Source organism: Solenopsis invicta, chromosome 5, assembly GCF_016802725.1.
Source record: "Solenopsis invicta isolate M01_SB chromosome 5, UNIL_Sinv_3.0, whole genome shotgun sequence".
NCBI lineage: Eukaryota > Metazoa > Arthropoda > Insecta > Hymenoptera > Formicidae > Solenopsis > Solenopsis invicta.
This window is the reverse complement of record NC_052668.1, coordinates 8,182,157-8,204,697: the sequence shown is the minus strand read 5'-3', so window position 1 is coordinate 8,204,697 and position 22,541 is coordinate 8,182,157. Positions and strand designations below refer to the sequence as shown.

Here is a 22,541-nt window from a genome sequence, read left to right as displayed (position 1 = left end):
TTGTGATTATATCGGAAACAAATCAAAATTAATAAAACAATTATTAATTATTAGGTACATATTAAAGCATATAATATTTCAAGCATATCATATAGAATTCCTGTTTATTATAAACTCAGTAAAAATAACTTTGAAATTATTCAATTACATTATACATTAATCAATATTAATTTATATGTTAAAAATCAATAATGTATCTGAAAATGTTTTTTTTATTCTTTTCCAGATCGTAAATAAACTTCAACTCCAAGAATAAATAAAAATTACTGGAAAATGGATTGACATGAAAAGGGCATTATTGAACATTATCAATTTGTGCTAACTTAAAATTTGTAAAATCTGCTATTCTTTGTTAGTTGTTCATTAGAGAGTAATAATATAAGAACGGAATATACATAAATAAAATTAAAATAATTGTACGCATATATGATGCGTATATTACATTTTTATATTATTACTCTCTAATAAACAACTAATAAAGAAAAGTAGATTTTACAAATTTTAAGTTAGCACAAATTGATATTGTTCAATAATGCCCTGTTCATATAAATCCATTTTCCAGTAATTTTTATTTATTCATGGAATTGAAGTTTATTTACGATCTGGAAAAGAATAAAAAGAACATTTTTAGAAACATTATTTATTTTTAACATATAAATTAATATTGATTAATGTATAATGTAGTTGAATAATTTCAAAGTTATGTTTACTAAGTTTATAATAAACAGGAATTCTATATGATATGCTTGAAATATTATATGCTTTAATATGTACCTAATAATTAATAATTGTTTTATTAATTTTGATTTGTTTCGGATATAACCACAAACTTTAGAATAGATTAATTAATTTTTACAAACAGAAATTTAAACGAAATCCAGTGTTTAGACAAAAAAAATTACAATAAATCTAAATTTAAATCATTCCTTTTAACTTAATCTTTGATTTTTTGTGTTATTATTTAAAAAAATAAAGAGACTTACTTTTCAAGCATGCTTCTCGGTCTCCACGCTTTCGTTATCAATCGGATTACATTTGAGACAGCAATCGTCAATCCGATTAGCCTAGGGAAATTATCTATACTTACGTTGAGTACCATTGTTCAATCCAATCCGAGATCCGATTAGTTATCGTAAACACCCTAGGTGACTGGGTAAATAAGCGGAACTAATGAAAAGCTCCCTAGTGGTTTATGGAATCTGAACGCACTCTGAAACGTTGGGTGTGTTTAGCAAATAACGCTGAGAAATAGTAACATAAATATCTCAGATTCAGAATAAATTACATAATAAATCAAGATAAACGATAAAGATAATACATAAATATTTTACTATGAATATTTTTATCAATATAACTAAAGTAGATAAAAATTAAATGCTAGTAGAATAGGACGAATTAATTTAAACAATGAAAATAAATTTTTATTTTAACAAATTAGATGAAGATATATGTTGCGCATATCATCTATTATAGGCTTGTTTTCTATTCCTGCACTAGACTGCACCGGTACGTTCCTTCTTGTTTTCACTAACTTTCAAATATATATCTATTTCACTTTAAGTGTACACTAATTCAGGGAGTTCAGGAACAGAAAACAAACAGTATATTTTATTAGTATCAGAAAATATTTAATAATACTAAAAATCTCTAACATACTAATCTCAAATATAAATATTTATATAACGGTTTTGTAAGACCAAGAAACCTTACATTAATAGAATAAAAGATTAATATTTATTAATCTGTAATTACATAAATAGAATAATAAACAAAACGTTTAAACTTTACTTTGTATTAATGTTTTTCTTGATTATATTTATACATTTTAATTTTTATTTACTATAATATTTTAAATTAAATTTATTTTTTTATTTCAAATTTGTTTTAAATATGCAAGCTTTATCACAATTATATATAAATTTTTATAGCGATACATTTTGGAACGCACCTTTACGTCATCCACCCGTTTCACCCGGCTCAAGGACCCATGTGGTTTTTCCACTCTCTCGGGATAGACAGAGTGATAAAGTGAACGACCCACCTAATGTTCGGTAGGGGCTCTCTAAAGGAACGCTCTTTAGGTGCCTAGGTGCACTCGGGTGGGGAATCTGAACGCAGCCTTGAAGAGGTATTATTGAAGAGGTTAACCTTTTTGGTATTGCATTACGTTGATAGGATAAAGTAATACATACATAAATAAAAATAATGCTTTTGTGATGTAATTAGGTTTGATATTTATATTTGGGTGACACTCTTTTGGACACAGCACGATTGGACACCAACCAATCATCTTGACTTATCTAACCAAACCAACGGAAAAACTCTAGGTATCGGCCGCTGTGAGTGGTGGTGTCCAATCGTGCGGTGTCCAATCGTGCTCACCCCTTTATATTTGACAAATTGATATTTTGATAATTATATAGAATGAGGCTTCATCAAATGCAAATTTAGATAAAAATATACTTTAACGCGTTTTGATACACAATTACCTAGTTTACACCGAACTCTTGACACGCATACTAACAAGTAACTTTCTATTAAATTGTTTTAATTTTGACAATACGTGTAAATGTATACGTGATATCTATATTTAATTAATTATCCTGATTCATATTGTACCAGCTTAATATACTATTCATTAAATTTATTACCGAAATTAAGATAATTAAATGGAAAGTTACTAAATATTACGCGTATCAAGTATTCGGTGTAAACAAAGTCAATGATATAAGAAAGGTGCGTTTTGTGAACTAGAATATCAATCAATCATGTAAGGCCGGTATTCATAGTCGAGTCTTATTTCAAGATTGTTTTAAGCAACGTCTTAAGATGCTAATACGGCTCTCTGATTGGTTGATGGCATCTTAAGGTGATACTTAAGACGATCTTAAATATAAGAATCGACTATGAATACCGGCCTAAGTGTTTCTAACTTATAAATTTGGAAAAAAAAAAGTGTGAGCTGAGAATTCAGTTTTGATCAAAGTCTATATTCTAAATTATTTAATATTTTTTAATTAAACAAAGTTAAATTTAATGACTAATAAAATTAATTTACTTTAAAATTTGCATAAATATGAAACTAAATTAAAATTATTTTTGAAAAGCATTGTATTAAATTACAATGTAATTTTTAGAATTAGATTACTACATAATAAAATGTTTGTTACAATATATGGATCATCAAAAATAAATGTAATATCCCACATAGCACGTAATATTTCTGTGATATCACAGAATCATTGCAATATCACAGAAATATTACTGTGATATTACACAGTGATAATAACATTAAAATATTCCAATGATATCATTGCAATATATTGTTGCAATATTTAATTTCAAAGAACAAGGTAATGGCAAATGACGCTTTTATTATGTCTTATTAATGCAACGTCAGTATCTCTTTGATTAATTTCGATATTTTTAGTATCCTTAATATTCTTGGTAATTTCGGTATTCTATAGAAGAAATCAACTTACAAATAAAATAATTATGTCTTTGCCCTTTCGTGGAATAAAAGTAAATGTTAAGAAAAAAAATTAATTAACTTTATTATTAGTTTAGATATTTACTTAGTTTATTGAGGGAGGGAAGAGAGTGGTTGGGTGTGAATGAGAGTGTGGAAGGAAGAGAGGAAAATGCGGCGGAAACGGAGGTCCGGAGAATGAGTGTGGATGTATGGATGGATGAGTGATCTTTCTCTCTCTCTCAGGTGTTGGATAGGATGTGAGGAATAAAATTGCGAGGTTTAAATTTTGTAAGCGGAGCGGAGGTCCGCAGTGTAATCCGCAAGGAATAAAGTACCATATATATATACTTAGTTTATTCCTTAAACTGTATATATGTATAAACTATAATGTACGCTCTTCTATGTAATCTATCAATTTAATTATTGCTTTACAACTCGATCAATACTGATTTTATTAAAAAATTACAAAAAAACCTTTGTATTTGTCTTATTGCCATTTATAATTTTTACAGGAGCACAAAACTGATTTTAATTTTTAAAAATTTTTATCATGAGGAATTTAAAAAAAAATGTTTACAAAAAGTTTTGTTAATACACATTTATTATTCACTTGGCAATAAATATTTCAAAGTATATTTAGAAGTTTTTAAAAAAATATACATTTTTACGTCATTTAATATTTACTGCTCGGTACATTATTTTATGAAATAGTTTATTCATTAATATTGATTAGACTATTATACACCACAGTAAAAGGTTTTTCAAGTTAATTAAAATATTAAATTTCCAACAAATTTTTCTTTAGATTTCACTTTTTTTTCAACTTTATTAAAAAATATGATTATATATATTCTATCATTAATTAGGTATTTTACAATGTTCATTAATTATATGTATGTATATAATGTTGCGGCTTGGTCACCGACCGTCACAACATACGACGAAACAAGCGAGCGCGTGCACAGCCGCTATGCGGTCCCGCCATGTGTATAAGATTCCACTCAAACAAGTGAGTGCTGGCACCACCGCTAGGTGGCCGCGCCGCTGGAGACCTTCTCGTGAGTCAAGTGCAGCCACAGGTGTTATATCTAGACGCCACGGCGGCCGACCGGGCCGGCTCACCACGACTCACTAGCTCACACTTCAGTGAGATTTTAAAGAAAATTGTTGCTTGTTGTAATTTGGAAACGAATACTTGTTCTAATTTTTTTCCCAATGTAACGTCCCCTGAAAAAAAAAGTTGATAAACTTGTTTCAATAAACTGATTACTGATCAGTAACTGATTATATTTTGTCAGTTACTGATCAGTAATCAGTTTATTGAAACAAGTTTATCAATTTTTTTTTAAGGGGTACGTGTGGAACGCTGTTCCATATAAAATTTTATATTTTTATATGTAAATAATATTTTGTATTGTTATTTAATCTTGAACATAAATTAAAATTATAATTCAAATTGAATCTTTTTTAACAAAAATGAAAAAGGATACAAGAGATTTTTTTTGTAAATTAAACATTTATTACGTTTACATTATTGTATTCTGTTTTAATAAATATAATTATTTTTTTTATGTTTAATATATATTACATGTAACAATATGAAAATAATATTAAGAATAAAAATAAAATAAATTGAAATAATTTATTTAATTTCTTGCAATATTATTTAAATATCACATAAACATCACAGAAATATTGTGAAATATCACAGTAATATTACTATGAAATATCACAGTAATATTACTGTGATGCGTTTTCGCGGACATTTTGATATTACTGTGATATCACAGTAATATTTCGTGATATTTCTGCAATATTTCATTTGTAATATTGCAATGTAAAAGTGATATTGCTATGATATCACTGCAATATTACGTGCTATGTGGGATATATTATATTTGTAAAATAAGTTTATGCAATATAACTAAGAAATATTGCTATTTATTTATAAATATATTTTTTTACAATTTCTTTTTTTATACAATTAAATTTTTACAGTAAAAGTTATACTATAAAAGCAGGTAGAATTTTTTTTTTTCACGACCGCTTGATAATTGCGATGACAGATTTGAGCCTCTAAAGGTGAATTTCGGAACGCAACCTAAACTTCCGCGCATTATCCATACATAATCTCTGTGCGTGAAAAGATTCACGTGAACTCTCTATGAGTGAAAAATGAAAAAATGAAAAGTGAAACGTGAAAAGTTCCACGTGAAATTACATGCCGTTTGTTTTCTGTTCCTGAACTCTCTAAATAAGTGTACACTTAAAATGAAATAAATAGATGTTTCAAAGTTAGCGAAAGCAAGAAGGAACGTTCCAGTGCAGTCTAGTGCAGGAACAGAAAACAAGCCTATGGTTGAACCCCTATGGACGCGGCAAATGGCGCGCGCGGCAACGCGGCAGTTCAGAAAGAACTAGATCTAGGGGCTTCTAATTCTGATGCCGCTAGCCGTATGAATGCGACGTTGTTGCATTTGCCGCGTTGAAATGAAATAACATAACCTCAATTTTTTAGTTATAGTGAGGGTGCCGTCACATGGGGCGTAACTTGCGTAAGCGTAACTTGCGCCGACCAATGATATCGTTTTACTGGAACATTAGCTTCCGCCTAGTTACTTTACGCTTTTTACGTTATTATCGTTACGTCGAATCCAATTTCCTGCGTAAGAAACGCTGTATACATGTAGTAATACATGTATTGGTAACACATGTATTACTTAAATAAGCAGAACAAAATTGAAAGATAATGATATCAGGGTAAATTAAGAAACAGTTTTATATCAAATTTATTATTTATAATAGCTATTCTGTAATAACATTCTGTCATATCCAACCTTCTTGCGATATGTTGATACAAAACTTTAAGGTTATAGTTTTACATTAATAGATATGTCCGTGTTGCTTGAATTTCTTGCATGTTAAATGCTTTCTTTTTCTTAAATGTCTAACATATATTTATTTCGTTTTAAATATATAAATTTTCAAAAGTTACAAGTAACAGGAATGTATGCCCGCACAGGTTAGATTCGCACATAGATGATTCACACATACTAGTGTGCAAAGTATCAGTTCCACATGAGGCGTACACCCAAGGACTTTGATTCTGTCCATGGGGAAATTTTCTAAACTAAGAAGTCACCACTTTCTACATACTCGCAGTTCATGATTAATGAAACGACTAGAGCTTATTGGTCGTTACGTTAACCATGAACTGTAAGTATGTAGAAATATAGCGACTTCTCAGTTTGAAAAATTTCCCCATGGACAGAATCAAAATCCTTGGGTGTACTTTCCGAGACGCGTAAATTACAAAAACCAATCGTAAATTTGTTTAGCATTTCTGTTAGAGAGTACACCCAAAGACTTTGATTCTGTCCATGGGGAAATTTTCCAAACTGAAAAGTCACCACTTTCTACATACTCGCAGTTCATGATTAATGAAACGACTAATGGCTCTGGCAGACCAGCGCGATTTGCGATACGCGACGCGCGTTTATCCAATGGGCGTACGTTTTTCTCAAAAAATTGTACGCCTATTGGATAATCGCGCGTCGCGTGTCACGTCATCGCGCTGGTGTGCAGGAGCCATAAAGCTTATTGGTTGTTACGTTAATCATGAACTGTAAGTATGTAGAAAGATAGCGACTTCTCAGTTTGGGAAATTTCCCCATGGACAGAATCAAAGTCCTTGGGTGTACAAGAGAAATCCTAATCAGCAATTGGTTGTATTAGATACGCATTTCTTGAAAATCCGCGAAATACGCTTTATGTGAAAGAAGGCTTTTAAAATGGCGTAACGTATTTTAGAAGTTACTAGAATACGCAAATTACGCTACGCAAGTTACGCCCCATGTGACGACACCCTTAGCCTGAGAAATTTCAAGATTTTTTTATCCTAATTGGTCACTTAAAGTTACTCTACCCGACGAGTAGAATTTTTGAACGCAGCCCTAGAGGTTCTCTACTAAGTGTGATATAACGACAATTCGAGTTGACAACACTGTACACCCATGGAATTTGATTCTGTCCATGGGGAAATTTTCTAAACTGAGAAGTCGCCACTTTCTACATACTCGCAGTTTATGATTAATGTAACGACTAGAGCTTATTGCTCGTTACGTTAATCATAAACTGTAAGTATCTAGAAAAATAGCGACTTCTTAGTTTGGAAAATTTCCCCATGGACAGAATCAAAGTCCTTGGGTGTACAGCCACAGTATAAAAAAGAACAGTAGGTCGACTCGCTGTCGGCACCTTTGATATGATGACTACAAAATCGCCATGTTACTGGTTGTGCGTGGATCCAATAGCGTTTGCGAGCGCAGTGTAGAGTCCTATATAAAGAGAGAAGCGACATTGATGTCCGAAGCTCTGATTGGTAATCTTATTGATACTTGATTGGCTAAGCGAGCAGCCATATTGTGACCACAGCTGTTTGCAGAATGATACGAATGGTGTTTGATGACGTTAGAGCGGTTCCAAAATGGCGGTGGAGGACTCAATTGGATATTGAAGGTTGTGGTGGGGTTTCGATGTCGCTTCTCTCTTTGGCTGCGTTCCGATATACACTGCAAGTACTGAAAATCTATAGTTCACGTTACGTATACTATAGATTTTCAGTACTGGCAGTGAATTTCGGAACGCAGCCTTTATATAGGACTCTAGCGCAGTGGTTTAAGGTCTAGTTTACACCGAGCACTTGATATGCGTACGAACTAGTAATTTTCTATTAAAATATTTTAATTTCGGCAATAAATTAAAAAAATAGTATATTAAGTTGGTACAATATGAATCAAGATAATTAAATATATGTATCATGTATATACGCATCGTCGAAAGTAAGATAAATTAATAGAAAGTTACGAGTTAGTACGTGTATCAAGTGTTCGGTGTAAACTAGGCCTAACATAAGGTTGGTTTATGCAGACCGTAACCATTAAAGCCTGTTCTACAATAGCATAAACACAAGACCGTAAGGTTGTAAGGCATGGTTTTAAGAGCTCGTAAGCAAATGAAAAATTTTCATTTCTTACGTTACGACCTTACGGTCTTGTATTTACTGCTATTGTAGAACAGGCTTTACTTATGCCGGAATCTGTAAGAAATTGGCCAATCATAGTTGATTATTCTTCTTTAAGTCGATTATGATTGGTCAATTTCTTACAGATTCCGGCATAAATTAGCGGTTACGGTCTGCATAAACCAATCTTTAACCTGAGTCGGGTTAATGACGCCTAGAGTCCTAAAGGCCTAGTTTACACCGAGCACTTGATACGCGTACTAACTCGTAACTTTCTATTAATTTATCTTACTGTCGACAATGCGTGTATACATAATACATATATTTAATTATCTTGATTCATATTGTACCAATTTAATATACTATTTTTTAAATTTATTGCCGAAATTAAGATAATTTAATAGAAAATTACTAGTTAGTACGCGTATCAAGTGCTCGGTGTAAACAAGGTCATATAAAGAGAGAAGCGACATCAAACCCCCACCACAACCTTCAATATCCAATTGAGTCCTCCACCGCCATTTTGGAACCGCTCTAACGTCATCAAACACCATTCGTATCATTCTGCAAACAGCTGTGGTCACAATATGGCTGCTCGCTTAGCCAATCAAGTATCAATAAGATTACCAATCAGAGCTTCAGACATCAATGTCTCTTCTCTCTTTATATAGGACTCTAATAACGCCATAGGCTTTGTTTACACCTAAAGCCTGCCGTAGACGATACGTTTTTTCTTACTGGATTTTCTTACTTGCTACCGTACGGGCAATGGTACTGGCAGTGCTACTGGCCGTGGCTTCACACGGTGTGAGTTTTCGTACGGGCTGAGCAACTGAAATTTGTTTCATAGAAGCGGCACGCTTAAATATGGATGAGATAGATGAGATGGATGAAATTATTGTAACAGTTGTACATTGTCGTAAAATTGCATTATTTTTAATTATTAAAAAATTGCGACAACGAAATAAATATCGCCGACGTTTATGGAGTTGACAGTCAATACATTCTTTAATGCCTCTTACTGTGTTTATTATGGTAATTTGGTGTGTTTATCGCATATAAACATGATTCTTGTTAGTAGGCCTCTATTAAACATAAAATACTTTCTTTGGACTATTTTGAAGTCTTTTCATTTCTGCACGATGTTATGTTTGCGAAGTGAATTCACGTTTGAACTTTGACAACACTTCGACAGTATAACCTGGTATAACCCAGTATAACCTATAAGACTGCGTCCTGATTGGCTTTCACAATAAACCAGTACAGAATCACGTAAGAAAAATAGGACATGATCTATTACGAAAATCCAGTACGCGAGCCAGTAGCGTAGCCCGTAAGCTACCCATTTCCAATATGGGAGCACGTAAAACTGCCAGTATAGGAGCACGTAAGCAATCTCGTAAGAAAAAACGTATCGTCTGCGGCAGGCTTAATACTTGATACGCGTAATATTTAGTAACTTTCTATTCAATTATCTTAATTTCGGTAATAAATTTAATGAATAGTATATTAAGCTGGTACAATATGAATCAAGATAATTAATTAAATATAGATATCACGTATACATTTACACGTATTGTTAAAATTAAGACAATTTAATAGAAAGTTACTAGTTAGTATGCGTATCAAGTGCTCGGTGTAAACTAGGTCATATGCTGGAATTGTCCAATCAGAACTTAACCGCCATATTGCTGGTTGTGCGATTTGGTCATGCGCGAAGGACAACTTTCGCCGTGTTTTATGATGGAGTCAACCTACTGTTCTTTCTTATACTGTGGTACAGCCTTCATGTGTTTTACATATGCGAGCACAGCTAGATTGTTGTAGGTTATGCTCGCTATTTCATTAAAATCAAAAGAATGTGGATGCGATGACTCTTTACTTGTACTATTGCACGTATAATTTGTTCCTTCTTGTAATTACTTTTACCGGCGAGCGTTCCTGACAGTGAAACGCAGATACGACCGAACGAATGAAGTCTAAAGTGTGCTCGTTCGCGTGTCACTTCATAAAGCATAACTATTCTACATTGCTGCTCTTTCCTTTTGGCCGTGGCCTTTGGGATCCACCTATTCCTCAATTCAAACAATTCGTGCTGATTCGTCATAAACAGCTTATGCCGCGTTCCGTTGAGCATATGCTTGGCATGCAGAGGCTCAGGCAGAAGATAAAAGAAAAGTCAACCAAGTATATTGGCAATACGAAGATCTCCTTACAGGTCGGTGTTAAGCTTGATGATTTTCTTCAACATTCAAACTTCGAAACTTTAAAGATTCGAAATTTCAAAGATTCAAAATTATACATTTATTCATATCATAATAATATCGTTATACTATTATTGTACACATTTATAAAAGGTGGTTTCCAGCAATGGAACAGTCATGCACTGTGATAGTGTTAAACAATGTTGACTTGTAATTGAACCACTGTTTCTGTTGAAGATATGTTCGACCAATTTGACTTTTCGTGGATAAATATTGATCATTTGACATTGTTTTCATAATCATGCAGAAACTGAGGTTAAGAATGTTTATTAGAAAAAACGATATCTGCCCCAATGGTACCAAATATAAAAAAGCTGGTATCTATGGAGTGACATAAAACAGCTACACAGCATTTTAGCTGTATATGATTGTATTGACTGCTGGTATAGTTGGAAAGCACTGGGGGTTGATCAAGTAACTTTTGCTCTAGGGTGGAAAGGTGAAAAGTTTTCTGATTGACCCCCTGTATTTTATGTTACACAGTGTTGCTTGTATACATAGCTGAAAAACATCCAAAAGTATAGAATAAAATCAAAAACTTTTAATATAATCATATCATTACATTAAAAAATATGTAATTTTAATCACATTTATCAATTTAACAATTCTATTTCAACTATCCATTTTTACAATTATTCTTATATGCTGAGAAAGGCTTAGTAAAGTTGAAACCTTTATTTTAATTTATTATTCTTTATTTATTTGGAAATAAATTATTTTTTTTACTTTGTTAAATTTTTAATTAGTTTGTATCACAATTATCTTTTCTTATTTGTATGTGCATCTATGAAACCTGATTAACCAATTATTTTTAAAATTAACTTTATTGTTTATTTAATGATAATCTCTTTATTTATCTGACCAATAATGTGAAAATACAGTATAAACAAAGTGCCCTTTAACAGTCATAGCTAAAACTTACAATTAGTGTTGATATTTATTCATTATTCATATACGTAATTTTATATACCTTTTTAAATTCAAAAGATATGTAAACTGCGCTGAATAAATTTTTGATCATAATACAGCTTTAAGTTGAAGAAATTTTTGATGTCCCATGTTCAAACACTTGAAGTGTTATTTTTCAGAACAAATTTTTTACAGTTTTTTTAGAGGAGGAAAGGGTTCTCACATTCAAATGTGAATTAGATTATTATTTATTATTTATTATTATTTATTATTAAATTGATTTTCAATTTAATAAACGTGATATTACTAATAAAGGTAAATAATTGGGCCATAACGAGTAAATTTATTTCAAAAGAATAATACACTTTGAAAACTTCTAAATTGCCATAAATTATAAAATCCAGGGTAGATTTTTTGAGAAAATTATACACTTTGAAAATCTCTAAATTGCCATAAATTATAAAAACCAAACGCGTTTTATGTTACATTGAGCGTTTATCAGTGGACTTATTAAAAAACCAGTAAATTTAATCAATTATTAAATAACAATATTAATATTTTTTGGGGTGGCATTCTGGATATCATTGTGAACAGAAATCCCAAATAAACCTTTAATCCAAATCTGAGATAAGCACACAGATAAATATAAAAATAAATAAATAAATAAAAATTAATAAAGATATCTGTGTCAGTAAGTTAAAACAATTGAATTAATAAATTAGATTAAAAATACTGACTGAGGTCTTGTAGCTAAAATGAAGAAAATTATTCAAGGGATCCTTTTTTCTAACCATTTTTTTTGTGCGAGAATGTGTGGAAGTCAAATGTATTTCTGTAAAAATTCCTCGTCAACAATTTTTTAGAAATTAATGGTCAATAAAATAATTTCTAGTCACAGAGAAATTGTAAGAAACTACAATGTAAATCAAATTAAGACTTTAAAAATTATGAAAATTTGGCTAAACTAGTAAGTATTTGTCACAATAAAAACTAGTGGTAAAAACTTACATTGTTAAGTAATAAAATATGCGTTAATTGTGTAAATTATCCCATAGTCGTATAATTATGAGCGAGGGATTATTTTTAATTGCTTTGTTCGACGTTCTGTATGAAACTGAGAGATCTGGATTAGATTGCAACCAATGTCAAACGTTATAGGCAAAACTGTATATGAAAATAAAAATTAGTGATACTCGGGATGCCACCCCAAAAAATGTTAGATTTATTAATCTCTAACACAATTTTTTTTTTTTTTTTATAGAAAAATGTACGCCAGGTCTAAAAAAAAATTGTATAGTTTTTCAAAATTCTTAACTCTTTTTTAAAAAAAAGAATATCGTATATTAGTCTAACTATCTTATATTAAAAACATGTATCGTGTTTTGAGGGTACTAGTCGTTGGCTAATAGGTGGGTGGGTGTGCGTGTGCGTGTGCGTGTGTAAAAATTAGGCAGGCAAATAATGAAAAGTACAATTGTGATAATGTATCAATGGTTCTATCTGCGTGATAAAAGTGGTTTGATCAATAACATTAAAATGATATTTTAATAAATGTGTAATAATTTGGATAGTAACGAGGCTTTAATGCGTTGTCTTTTCTCCTTGTTTGAAATGCCAAATGCTTAATGTATTTTAACATGAATTAACTAATCATTTACTATGTAATGCCACTAACTTTGTAAGACGTCCAACGTCGAACGATCAGCTCACATTTTTCTATACGTGATTGCCATACATTTTGACAATACGTCTTTGACAACATATCAATTACTAACAAAATTACAAAAAACTGAGATAATTGAACACTAGTTGAAATTATAACTACGTATGAGCAAATTTTGTAAGCCACTCCAACTTGTTGATTATTCTAGAGCATGTTATTGACTTGTTCAAAAGCTTTTAATGATATTATAAAAAAAAGTATGTTGAAATTTGTTTCAACGCTGTTTCTGCGGGAGAGTATGTTTCACGGGAATGGATATCAACTTATATAAAGGTTGACGTTGCACATTTAATCCAAATAGTTTGTCGATGACTTAATTTAAAGTCATCCTTTGCATTCTGTACGCGATTTTTATATTCGATGCATCGGACTAATGATAGAATACCAAAGTTTTCAGAATTTTATCAAAATATTTTTACTGACATGTATTGTTATTGTTTTATTTTCAGTATATTATAGCTCCAGTGATGGCAAAAACAAGTCCAATTAAACTTTACAATAATCATAGAATTTAAAAATAAAACATTGTTATTCTAATTTATTTGATGATTTAGATTTATTGTCAAGAGAAAATTGACGTGGAAAGGCCGAACCTATAATTTTTATTTAATGTAAATGATGAAAAAATGAGAAGTATTTGGAATGTAGAATCAAATAATAGAAACATTGAGGAATTAATTGATAAAAATATTTGTACAAGCTATGAAACGGAAGATTTGGCGATTTCAACGTTATTGAATTCTGAAATAAATATATTTGAAAACCAAACATTATGTGAAACAACTATTCAGAATCCGAAATCTCTCAATCATGAATTAACGTCACTTATCAGCAGCAAAATTAAAAATAAATTTATCAAAGTAAAACAGAATGCTACTAATTTAGAAATAATATTTTGAACATAAACCATCTCAATCAAAGTTTTTTACTGTTTATCCTGAGTGACATTAAACAATAAGTTAGTCAATAAGAACATAAAACATTATTTATTAAAAAATGCGTCTTTTTGTGGAACTTATACAATTGACGGCAAAGTATTTTTTAAGAAATAATTGTCCTTTCAACTCTCTCTTGCACAAATTATTTTTACTTGTATCTTGGATGATCTTATATATTTATATCCTTTGCTGAAACTTCTGATAACTCATTTTTCAAGTTGATTATTTTAACATTGTCTATAGTGCATTGTTTAGGAGAAAAATATCTCATGGTAAGACAAACCTGCAATAAAAGATGTGTTGTACATGAAATCAATTAAGCATTCAAAAAATTACTTGCAGAAATAATTAAAGAAGCATCAACTATTGTCAAGAATCTTGGATTTAATATTATTTTATATGTAAATTATTTTATACATTTTCAGCTTTTTGAAAAAATTAATTTTATTGTACTTTGCATTTAAGTGGATTTGAATGAAAGATAATTCTAATCGCTGGAGCTATGAATCTTGGTTTTAGATGTAGTACGGAGACTAGTTCCTCGGGAAGGAATGCCCTGGGCTTGTGCTTCCTCCTCTGAATTTTGTTGGTTAAATAACCAACTACCAAATTGCTTTTGCAACACCGGTTGCACCTTAGAGGGGCTGTCATGGTTCTTAAAACGAGGTGAAAATTATCAAAGTGAGCAAATTTTCTAGAATATTTATAACTTTATTAGTCAACAACTAATGAATTTGTTCATTTTTGTAATTTTTACCTTGTTTCAGGAATTATAATAGCCCCCCATTACTATTGTTTGCTATCGAAAAAAACAAGGAGTATCGAAATACTAAAGAGACTACCAAACGCGCTTTCTGGATTTCAGGACCAGTAGCGCCTGGAATCTATATTTTGATCAATTACATGACTTTAAAATACGTTATTAAAATTATCTGGAGGACCTACAAACCTTTTCAATTGCACTTCAAAACTCTACAAACGAATCGATACAAGTTCTTTGTATAATTTACCTCAAGTTAATTATTTTGGTTAAATACACGGTCAAAAAATAATTACAATTAACAGCGATCTTCAAACCTTTTTAATTGCACTTCAAAACTCTACAAACGAAATACAAACGATTTAAATTGGTGATTCTTTCAAGCGGTGTTTATTTTCGGTCAAGAACATACGTATCCGTCTCTGCGACTTAAAACTGCGACCGCGTCTACGACCTTAACGACTTCTATTGTAGACGATCCTTAATAGCACTTTAAGAAAGTTATAGAACGCCTGTTTTACCAATCTTCCGTGCGCATTTGTCAATCACATATAAGCTAATTGTGAATGTTTTCAACGCATGCACACAAGTAACCGGTGAAAGAAAATCGTCTCACAACCTCATGACACTGAAGAACCCAATCAACGCGGCGTTGAGCACATGCGCGCTATCTCGCTTGTTTTAATGACGTCACATTCTCTATTTTAAGTTTTGATTGGATGGTTTTGATATACGGCGTCGTTAACTCGACTCGGGTTGAAACTTATAGCATTTTCGATTTGCTCACTCTACTTTATTATGACCGGAATTAATTCGGCGCACATCCTGGTTGAATTCGGAGAAGTACATAAAATCACACGAATAAATATAAGCACTAAGATCTAGCTGCGACCGAAGAAAGCATTCTTACTATCATTTAGTAATACATGTTGGAGATCGATTTAATAAAAATGTTGCTGTATAAACTGCCTCTCCCCACATTTCCTTCTTCAAATTTGAATAAAAAATGAATGCTCTTGTCTTTTCTATTAAAGTACGATTTAAACGCTCAGCTTTTCCATTTAATTGTGGAGAATAAGGAACAGTAAAATGTAATTTGATCCCTTTTTTCTTGCATCAATTCTGTACATAATTATTAGCATATTTCCTACCATTATCGCATCTAATCTTTGCTATTTTCATGTTTTAAAACGCTTCAACCTTTGCTACATATTTTATAACGTTAAAGACTTCAAATTTATTTTTAATAAGATAGACTAACTTATAATGTGTAAAATCATCTAAAAAGGTTCACAATACCTTTTTCCATCCCAAGTTGTTGGATGTACTGGTCCACATAAGTCCGAATGAATAATTTGTAGCGGTCTTTCTGCTCTTCTTCTTGTTTCTTTAAAAGAAAATCTTGTTTGTTTAGCCTTTAAACAAGTTTAACAAATGTTTTTAAATAATTCTAAATTTTCATCCTTGAAGTTTCTGCCATCCGACATCTTCTGTAAATTCTTCATTGCTTCTATACTTATATGTCCTAATTTCTTGTGCCATATCATAATTTCTTCACTTTCTTCTGATAAAAGTGATTCTTTATTTTTTTTTTAATTTATTTCATATAAACCTTTTTCTGTCTTGTTTTCTTTTAAAATTAGCTCTTTATTATGTTTTACATAAACTTCTTTTCTTGTAAATGTCACTTCTCCACCGTTATTAGTGATTGCATTCACTGATAATAAATTGGCAGACAATCTGAATGTTCAGTTTGCACTGTTCAAATTCTATATTACCTTTAGCTTTTGTTTTCATGGTTTCATTTGATTTAGCAAGTCCTATTTCTGATTCGATCTTCTTAATAATCTTCATTCCTTCTATACTTCTTGACATATGTGATGTTGATCCTGAATCCATAATCCATTGAGTCGACTTCTTTTGCATTTCAATTACAAAAGATACTCCTGCATTATATTTTTCAAATTTCTTTACGCCTTTGTCTTTATGTCTAAAATAGCAATCCTTTTCAAGATTATCCTTTTTACAAATTGAACATGTGGAATGCTTTTCTTTTCCTTTCTTAAAACAAGTTGAAGCAAAATGACCTTCCTTATTGCAAATTAAACGTTTCTTATCTTTGCTATTATTTTTACATGTTTTTGATATATGTCCAGTGTTACCACATTTGAAACATTTTTTCTCCACAGATTTTAATGCAATTGCAGTTTTCTTTTCTTCTCGTTCTCCACTTTTTATTTTTTTCAATATTAACCCTTAAACACACCGATCCTGTAAAATACGGAAACACATTTTTGGGTCTGGGAGACTTTTTAAACTTTGAGAAGCTATAACTTTGATTACAATCAATATTTTTTTACAATTTTTTTTTTAAACAAAAGTTTAAAATCTTAGGAGTGTGACTGCACAATCGGCATTGCCGAAAAATAATTTATTGTGAAGTTATAAAAGCAAAACTATTAAGCAAAAATGAGAAATTGGTTAAAAATCCACTTTTCCTTAAAAAAATCATATTTTTGCAACAAAAAACGTTTAAGGACTTCTAAATACGGCGTTTTAAAGCTAAAGAGTCACACTTTCAAAATAAAATTTGGCAAAGTCGTTTCTTTTAAAAAGTATAATTATGTAACATGGAGAAGGAATATAAGGTATTTTTGGTCATCTAAAAATCCACTTTAATAAAAAAAGTCATATCTTTGCAACAAAAAACTTTGAAGAACTTTACAATACGGCGTTTTAAAGCTAAAGATTCATACTTTCAACAAAAATTATGTCGTTTCTATTAAAAAATGTACTTATGTAACAAGGCGAATATGAGGTATTTTTTATTAAATTGTGTCTAAAATTGAAAATTGATGTGTCTTATGATATATTTCGGAAAAACTCTCTTTTCTACAGCATTTTATAGTATTCCAACTTTAGACAGAGTATATGCGAGTAACATCTGCAAACCCATCTGTTCGAACGTATTTTGTTCAGCTTTTTTATGTAAAATACTCACAAAAAGTTTCACTTACATACTATATGGGTCGCATTGACCCTAACAAAACTTTGCTGCCGTGCCGAATTCTAGTTGACCAAAAAAGTTGATTAACCATATCAATCGAAAGAGATTTCAAACCTTTTTTACTTTCTTGGTCCGGAATAAATCAGGAAAGATAAATACAAGTGAACGTAACGAGATACTGCAGAAGGATAACAATCGTTGCTAAGAAGAGAAGAGAGAACGTACATATAACAAACTTCTCTTTTAACTTATATTGCTAAATTCAAACATGCAAAATTAATCCTCAACAAAAAAGAACAGACTTTGACTTAGACGGGTACAGTCAGTAAATCGAAAATGCTATTACTGCACTCAAAAGTAATGCACTGCACTCTCCCCCTTTTCCTCCCTCTCTCTCTCTCTCTTTCTTCTTCCCTCTTTCTCCCTTTCTCTTTTTCTCTTTCCTCCTCTTTCTCTTTCTCTCTTTTGCGTGCTTTTTTGATTAGATAGCTGCATAATGCATAACCTCACATAAGAACTCATCTTGATGGACAATCGCCCGTCTTGACCGTTGTAAATGCGCTTTGGCGGATACTCGCGAAACTGAACAAGACGACGAAAAACACTGAAAACTGAAATCGTTGAAGTGACACTTTTCATAGACTCGCTGTCGAAATCTCGGGATTGACTGAACCGATTTCATTTGTGCCGGTCGTAAGCTCGTAAAAGGTTATTATAAAAGTATTATTAGAATTTCTTTTATTGTAACCTTTGTTTTCGAGTAAATCCGAGTTAATTGAAGGGAAAAAATGGGCAAGGCGGAAACTTAAGATAAAGCTACTGCGGTAAAAGCTTTGACAATGCCAGTGCCATAGTCATAAATGTTGACAAACTTTTTTTTGTTTTAGCACTGACGTCGCGACGCTACCGCATCACTTGATATTGTTATCTAATAATTGATTGAATTTATTTGTTTTTTAATAAGTCTACTGATAAAGGCAGTGTAGTTTAAAACGCGTTTGGTTTTTATAATTTATGCCAATTTAGAGGTTTTCAAGGGGAGAGTGGTCTAAATCGGATCGTGTTCCAAATAAGATCTTTTTAATTTAAATGAATACAGTTAAGCGGATTTGGGTACCATTTATAATGTAAAGTCCTTATAAAACACCGAACACGTGACAGCAGTTTGACAATTCTCTGCCATAATATTCATAGAATAGATGCAAATATGTATTTTTAGCTATTTTGCGAAAATTTTTTAAAAAAAGAAAATTGTTATAAATTATTATTTAAAAAATGCTACAATTATGAAAGATAACACAGGTACACAAAAAGAAAAAGTGTTATGTTCGAGAGACTACACCTAAGTATCTTTATGTATTAGGACTTTAACTTAGTTTCCGCCCGAAAAAGGCTGAGGAAAAGTATTTATTAGAAAAAATTTGTAGAAATTATTTGTACAAATTATTAATTATTTGTACAAATTATTTAATCAAAGTATTTTCTAACACTTTCTACAACTTTTTTCTATCTTTCTGGGTGTATCTCGATAAAACAATGTCGGTTTCGAAGCAATCTGTTTGTCCACCCATTCTCGCACTTCTTCAACATTTCGGAAGCGTGTACTACTCAAGCTGCATCGATCTGAACAAGTGGTAATCAAAAGACGATGTGTCTGCTGAGTACGCTGGATGAGGAAGAGTTTCCCATTCGAGCTGCGTTTTTGTTTCCTTGACGATTTTTCCAGTGTGTGACTGAGCGTTATCATGAAGGGGAATAACTTTGCGCCTGTTACTTACTATTGTTGGTCTTTTTTGCAACAGATCATCATTCGACTTGTTCAATTGACGTTTGTAGATATCGGCAGTAACAGTTTTGTTCAGTTTCAGCAGCATGTAGTACAGCACTCCTTGCTGATTCCACCAAATGCAAAACATTACCTTATGACTGTGGATGTTCCGTTTTGGTTGATGGTTGTTCTGGGTCTACTCATTTTTTGCATTTGAGATTATCGTAGTAGATCCACTTTTCATCAACAGTTAATACACCACAGAAAACTCTTCTTATTTTGTCTGGCAAGCAAGGAAACCGTGATATTGAAATGGTTGTGAATGGCACTTTCTTAGACAATTTATGTGGTACCCATTTTCCTTTCTTTTGTATCTTGGCATGGACTCATGGCGTGTAAACGTTTGGAAACAACTGCTTCAGTAACTTTTACCTTGTTTCCAAGTTCTTTTAACGTTTGAGCTGAGTTTTTATGCAATAATGCTAGCAATTCATCGAATTTTTTCGGTTGAGCGTGGTTTGTCATTGACATCAAAATCATTACTTTTGAATTGTCTATACCACTCTTTACATGTTGTATGCGATGGAGCGTGGTCACCATAATCTTCTTGAAGTAATCGATAAACTTCTGCTTTACTTTTTTTTAAATCAAAGTAGTACAAAAGTACATGTCGAAAAAACACTTGATCGCATTCCATTTTTCACAAAACAAAAAAAAATTGTTTACAATAATTGTGTATGTTGACTATGAATGTTATCGAGAAATGTCAAAACTAAGAAAAAGTATCAGATGCGTTAGTAATGACTACTAGAACTCTTTACATCGCCATCTAACATTTGCGGGCGGAATCTATTAGGTGCGCAACTAAGTTCCCGTTGTTTGTCAATAGATTGCTCCAGCAGTAAGTGCTGATCGATTTAGACATATCCAAAATGTCATGAACCAAGCTTAGACATATGGTAAACAAACCGTTGACACGACAGTGATTTTGTTTTGGCTTCGTATACTTTTGATTATGTGAAAATGTCTGATTTTGTGCCAAATAATCGTCATTTGCGGGAAGTGTTGATTTTTTTATTTTATTTGAAGAAAACGGCGGCTGAAGCGCATCGAGAACTCCAAAAAGTTTAAGATGCTGCTTTAAGTGAAACAACGTGCCGTGATTGGTTCCGTTGCTTTAAAAACGGTGATTTCGATGTTGACGACCGTCCGCGTGAAGGAAGGCCAAAAACATTCGAAGACGCTGAATTGGAGGTATTGCTCGATGAGGATCCGTGCCAAACGCAAGAACAATTTGTTTCATCATTAGGAGTTACCCGCTAAGCCATTTTCACGCGATTGCATTCGTTGGGAATGATTCAAAAGCAAGGAACTTGGGTTCCTTATGATTTGAAGCCAAGGGGTGTTGAACGTCGTTTTTTCACCTGTGAACAACTGCTCCGGCAAAAAAGGAAGGGTTTTCTTTATCGCATCGTGACGGGTGATGAAAAATGGATTCATTACAGCAACCCAAAGAAAAGAAAGTCATAGGGACTGCCCGGTCATGCTTCTACGTCGTTGGCTCGGTCGAATATTCACGCTGCGAAGGTTATGCTGTGTATTTGATGGGATCAGGTCGGTGTTATTTATTATGAGCTGTTGAAACCGAACGGGACCATCACTAGGAAACGGTATCGACTTCAATTGATGCGACTGAGCTGAGCACTGCGCAAGAAACGGCCACAATACGAGCAAAGGCACGACAAAGTGATTCTACTGCATGACAACGCTTGGCCTCACGTTAAAACCTACGTGGAAACGCTCAAATGGGAAATCTTACCCAACCCGCCATATTCCCCAGATATTGCGCCGTTCGATTATTACTTGTTCCGTTTGATAGCACATGATCTGGCTGATCAGCAGTTCCGTTTATATGAAGACATCAAAAATGTTGTTTGATTCGTGGATAGCCTCAAAAGACGAACACTTTTATCGTAACGGTATTCGAGCTCTGCCAGAAAGATAGGCAAAAGTTGTAGCTAGCGATGAACAATACTTTGAATGATTTTTTTTTAACCATTTTTTCACAATAAAGTTGCATTTTTATATTAAAAAAAAAAAACAGCGAGAACTTAGTTGCGCACCTAATAAGTTAAAGTCCTAATATTTTGGCGTCTTGAAACCGAATATGACTTCAGAATTGCTCCATCAGGTCAAGATTTTTTTTTACCGGGCTGAATAGTGTGTCATTTTAAAGAACGTTTAGCAATTTTTTGAGTTTAAAAAAAATCTTGATCTGATGGCAATTCTGAGGTCATATTCGGTTTCAGAGCGTCAAAATACATAGGAATATATATGTGTAGTCTCTCGGACATGACACTTTTTTGTGTACTTGTATAATTGATTTAAAATAATTAAAGAGTGTAGATTTCAAAAATTTTAATTATTTTGTGATTACTTTTGTGATTTATTGTAAAACTTATTCCAAAGTTTAAAAAAACTTATGTTTAAATTGGACTTTTAAATTGCAATTGCAATCTGATCATAGCACTAGTGATTGGTTGACCAAATCTGGTCCTAGAAATATTAAATTAGTAAAATATTATGAGTTATCAGTGAGTTATATATGAGTTCTTTTATATGTTATAAAATAATACAATATGTGAAGTTTACGTGTAGCACTGTCATGTTTTAGTAT

The 22,541-nt window shown here is 32.0% G+C and overlaps 1 protein-coding gene across 3 annotated transcripts in view; it reads left to right on the top strand.

Moving 5' to 3' along the window:
- The first annotated feature begins 10,257 nt into the window (after positions 1 to 10,257).
- Positions 10,258 to 22,541, top strand: part of LOC105202936 (ribonuclease Z, mitochondrial) — a 38,419-nt gene continuing 26,135 nt past the window's right edge. The window contains exon 1 of one of the 3 annotated variants that reach the window (XM_039449010.1): positions 10,258 to 10,713. In XM_039449010.1, coding sequence (XP_039304944.1) covers positions 10,468 to 10,713 — 246 coding nt within the window. In that variant the 5' untranslated portion in view covers positions 10,258 to 10,467. Of the gene's footprint in view, positions 10,714 to 18,131; positions 18,805 to 22,541 lie in introns of those variants that run through there. The other 2 variants (XM_011171630.3, XM_039449011.1) reach the window with 2 other exon arrangements.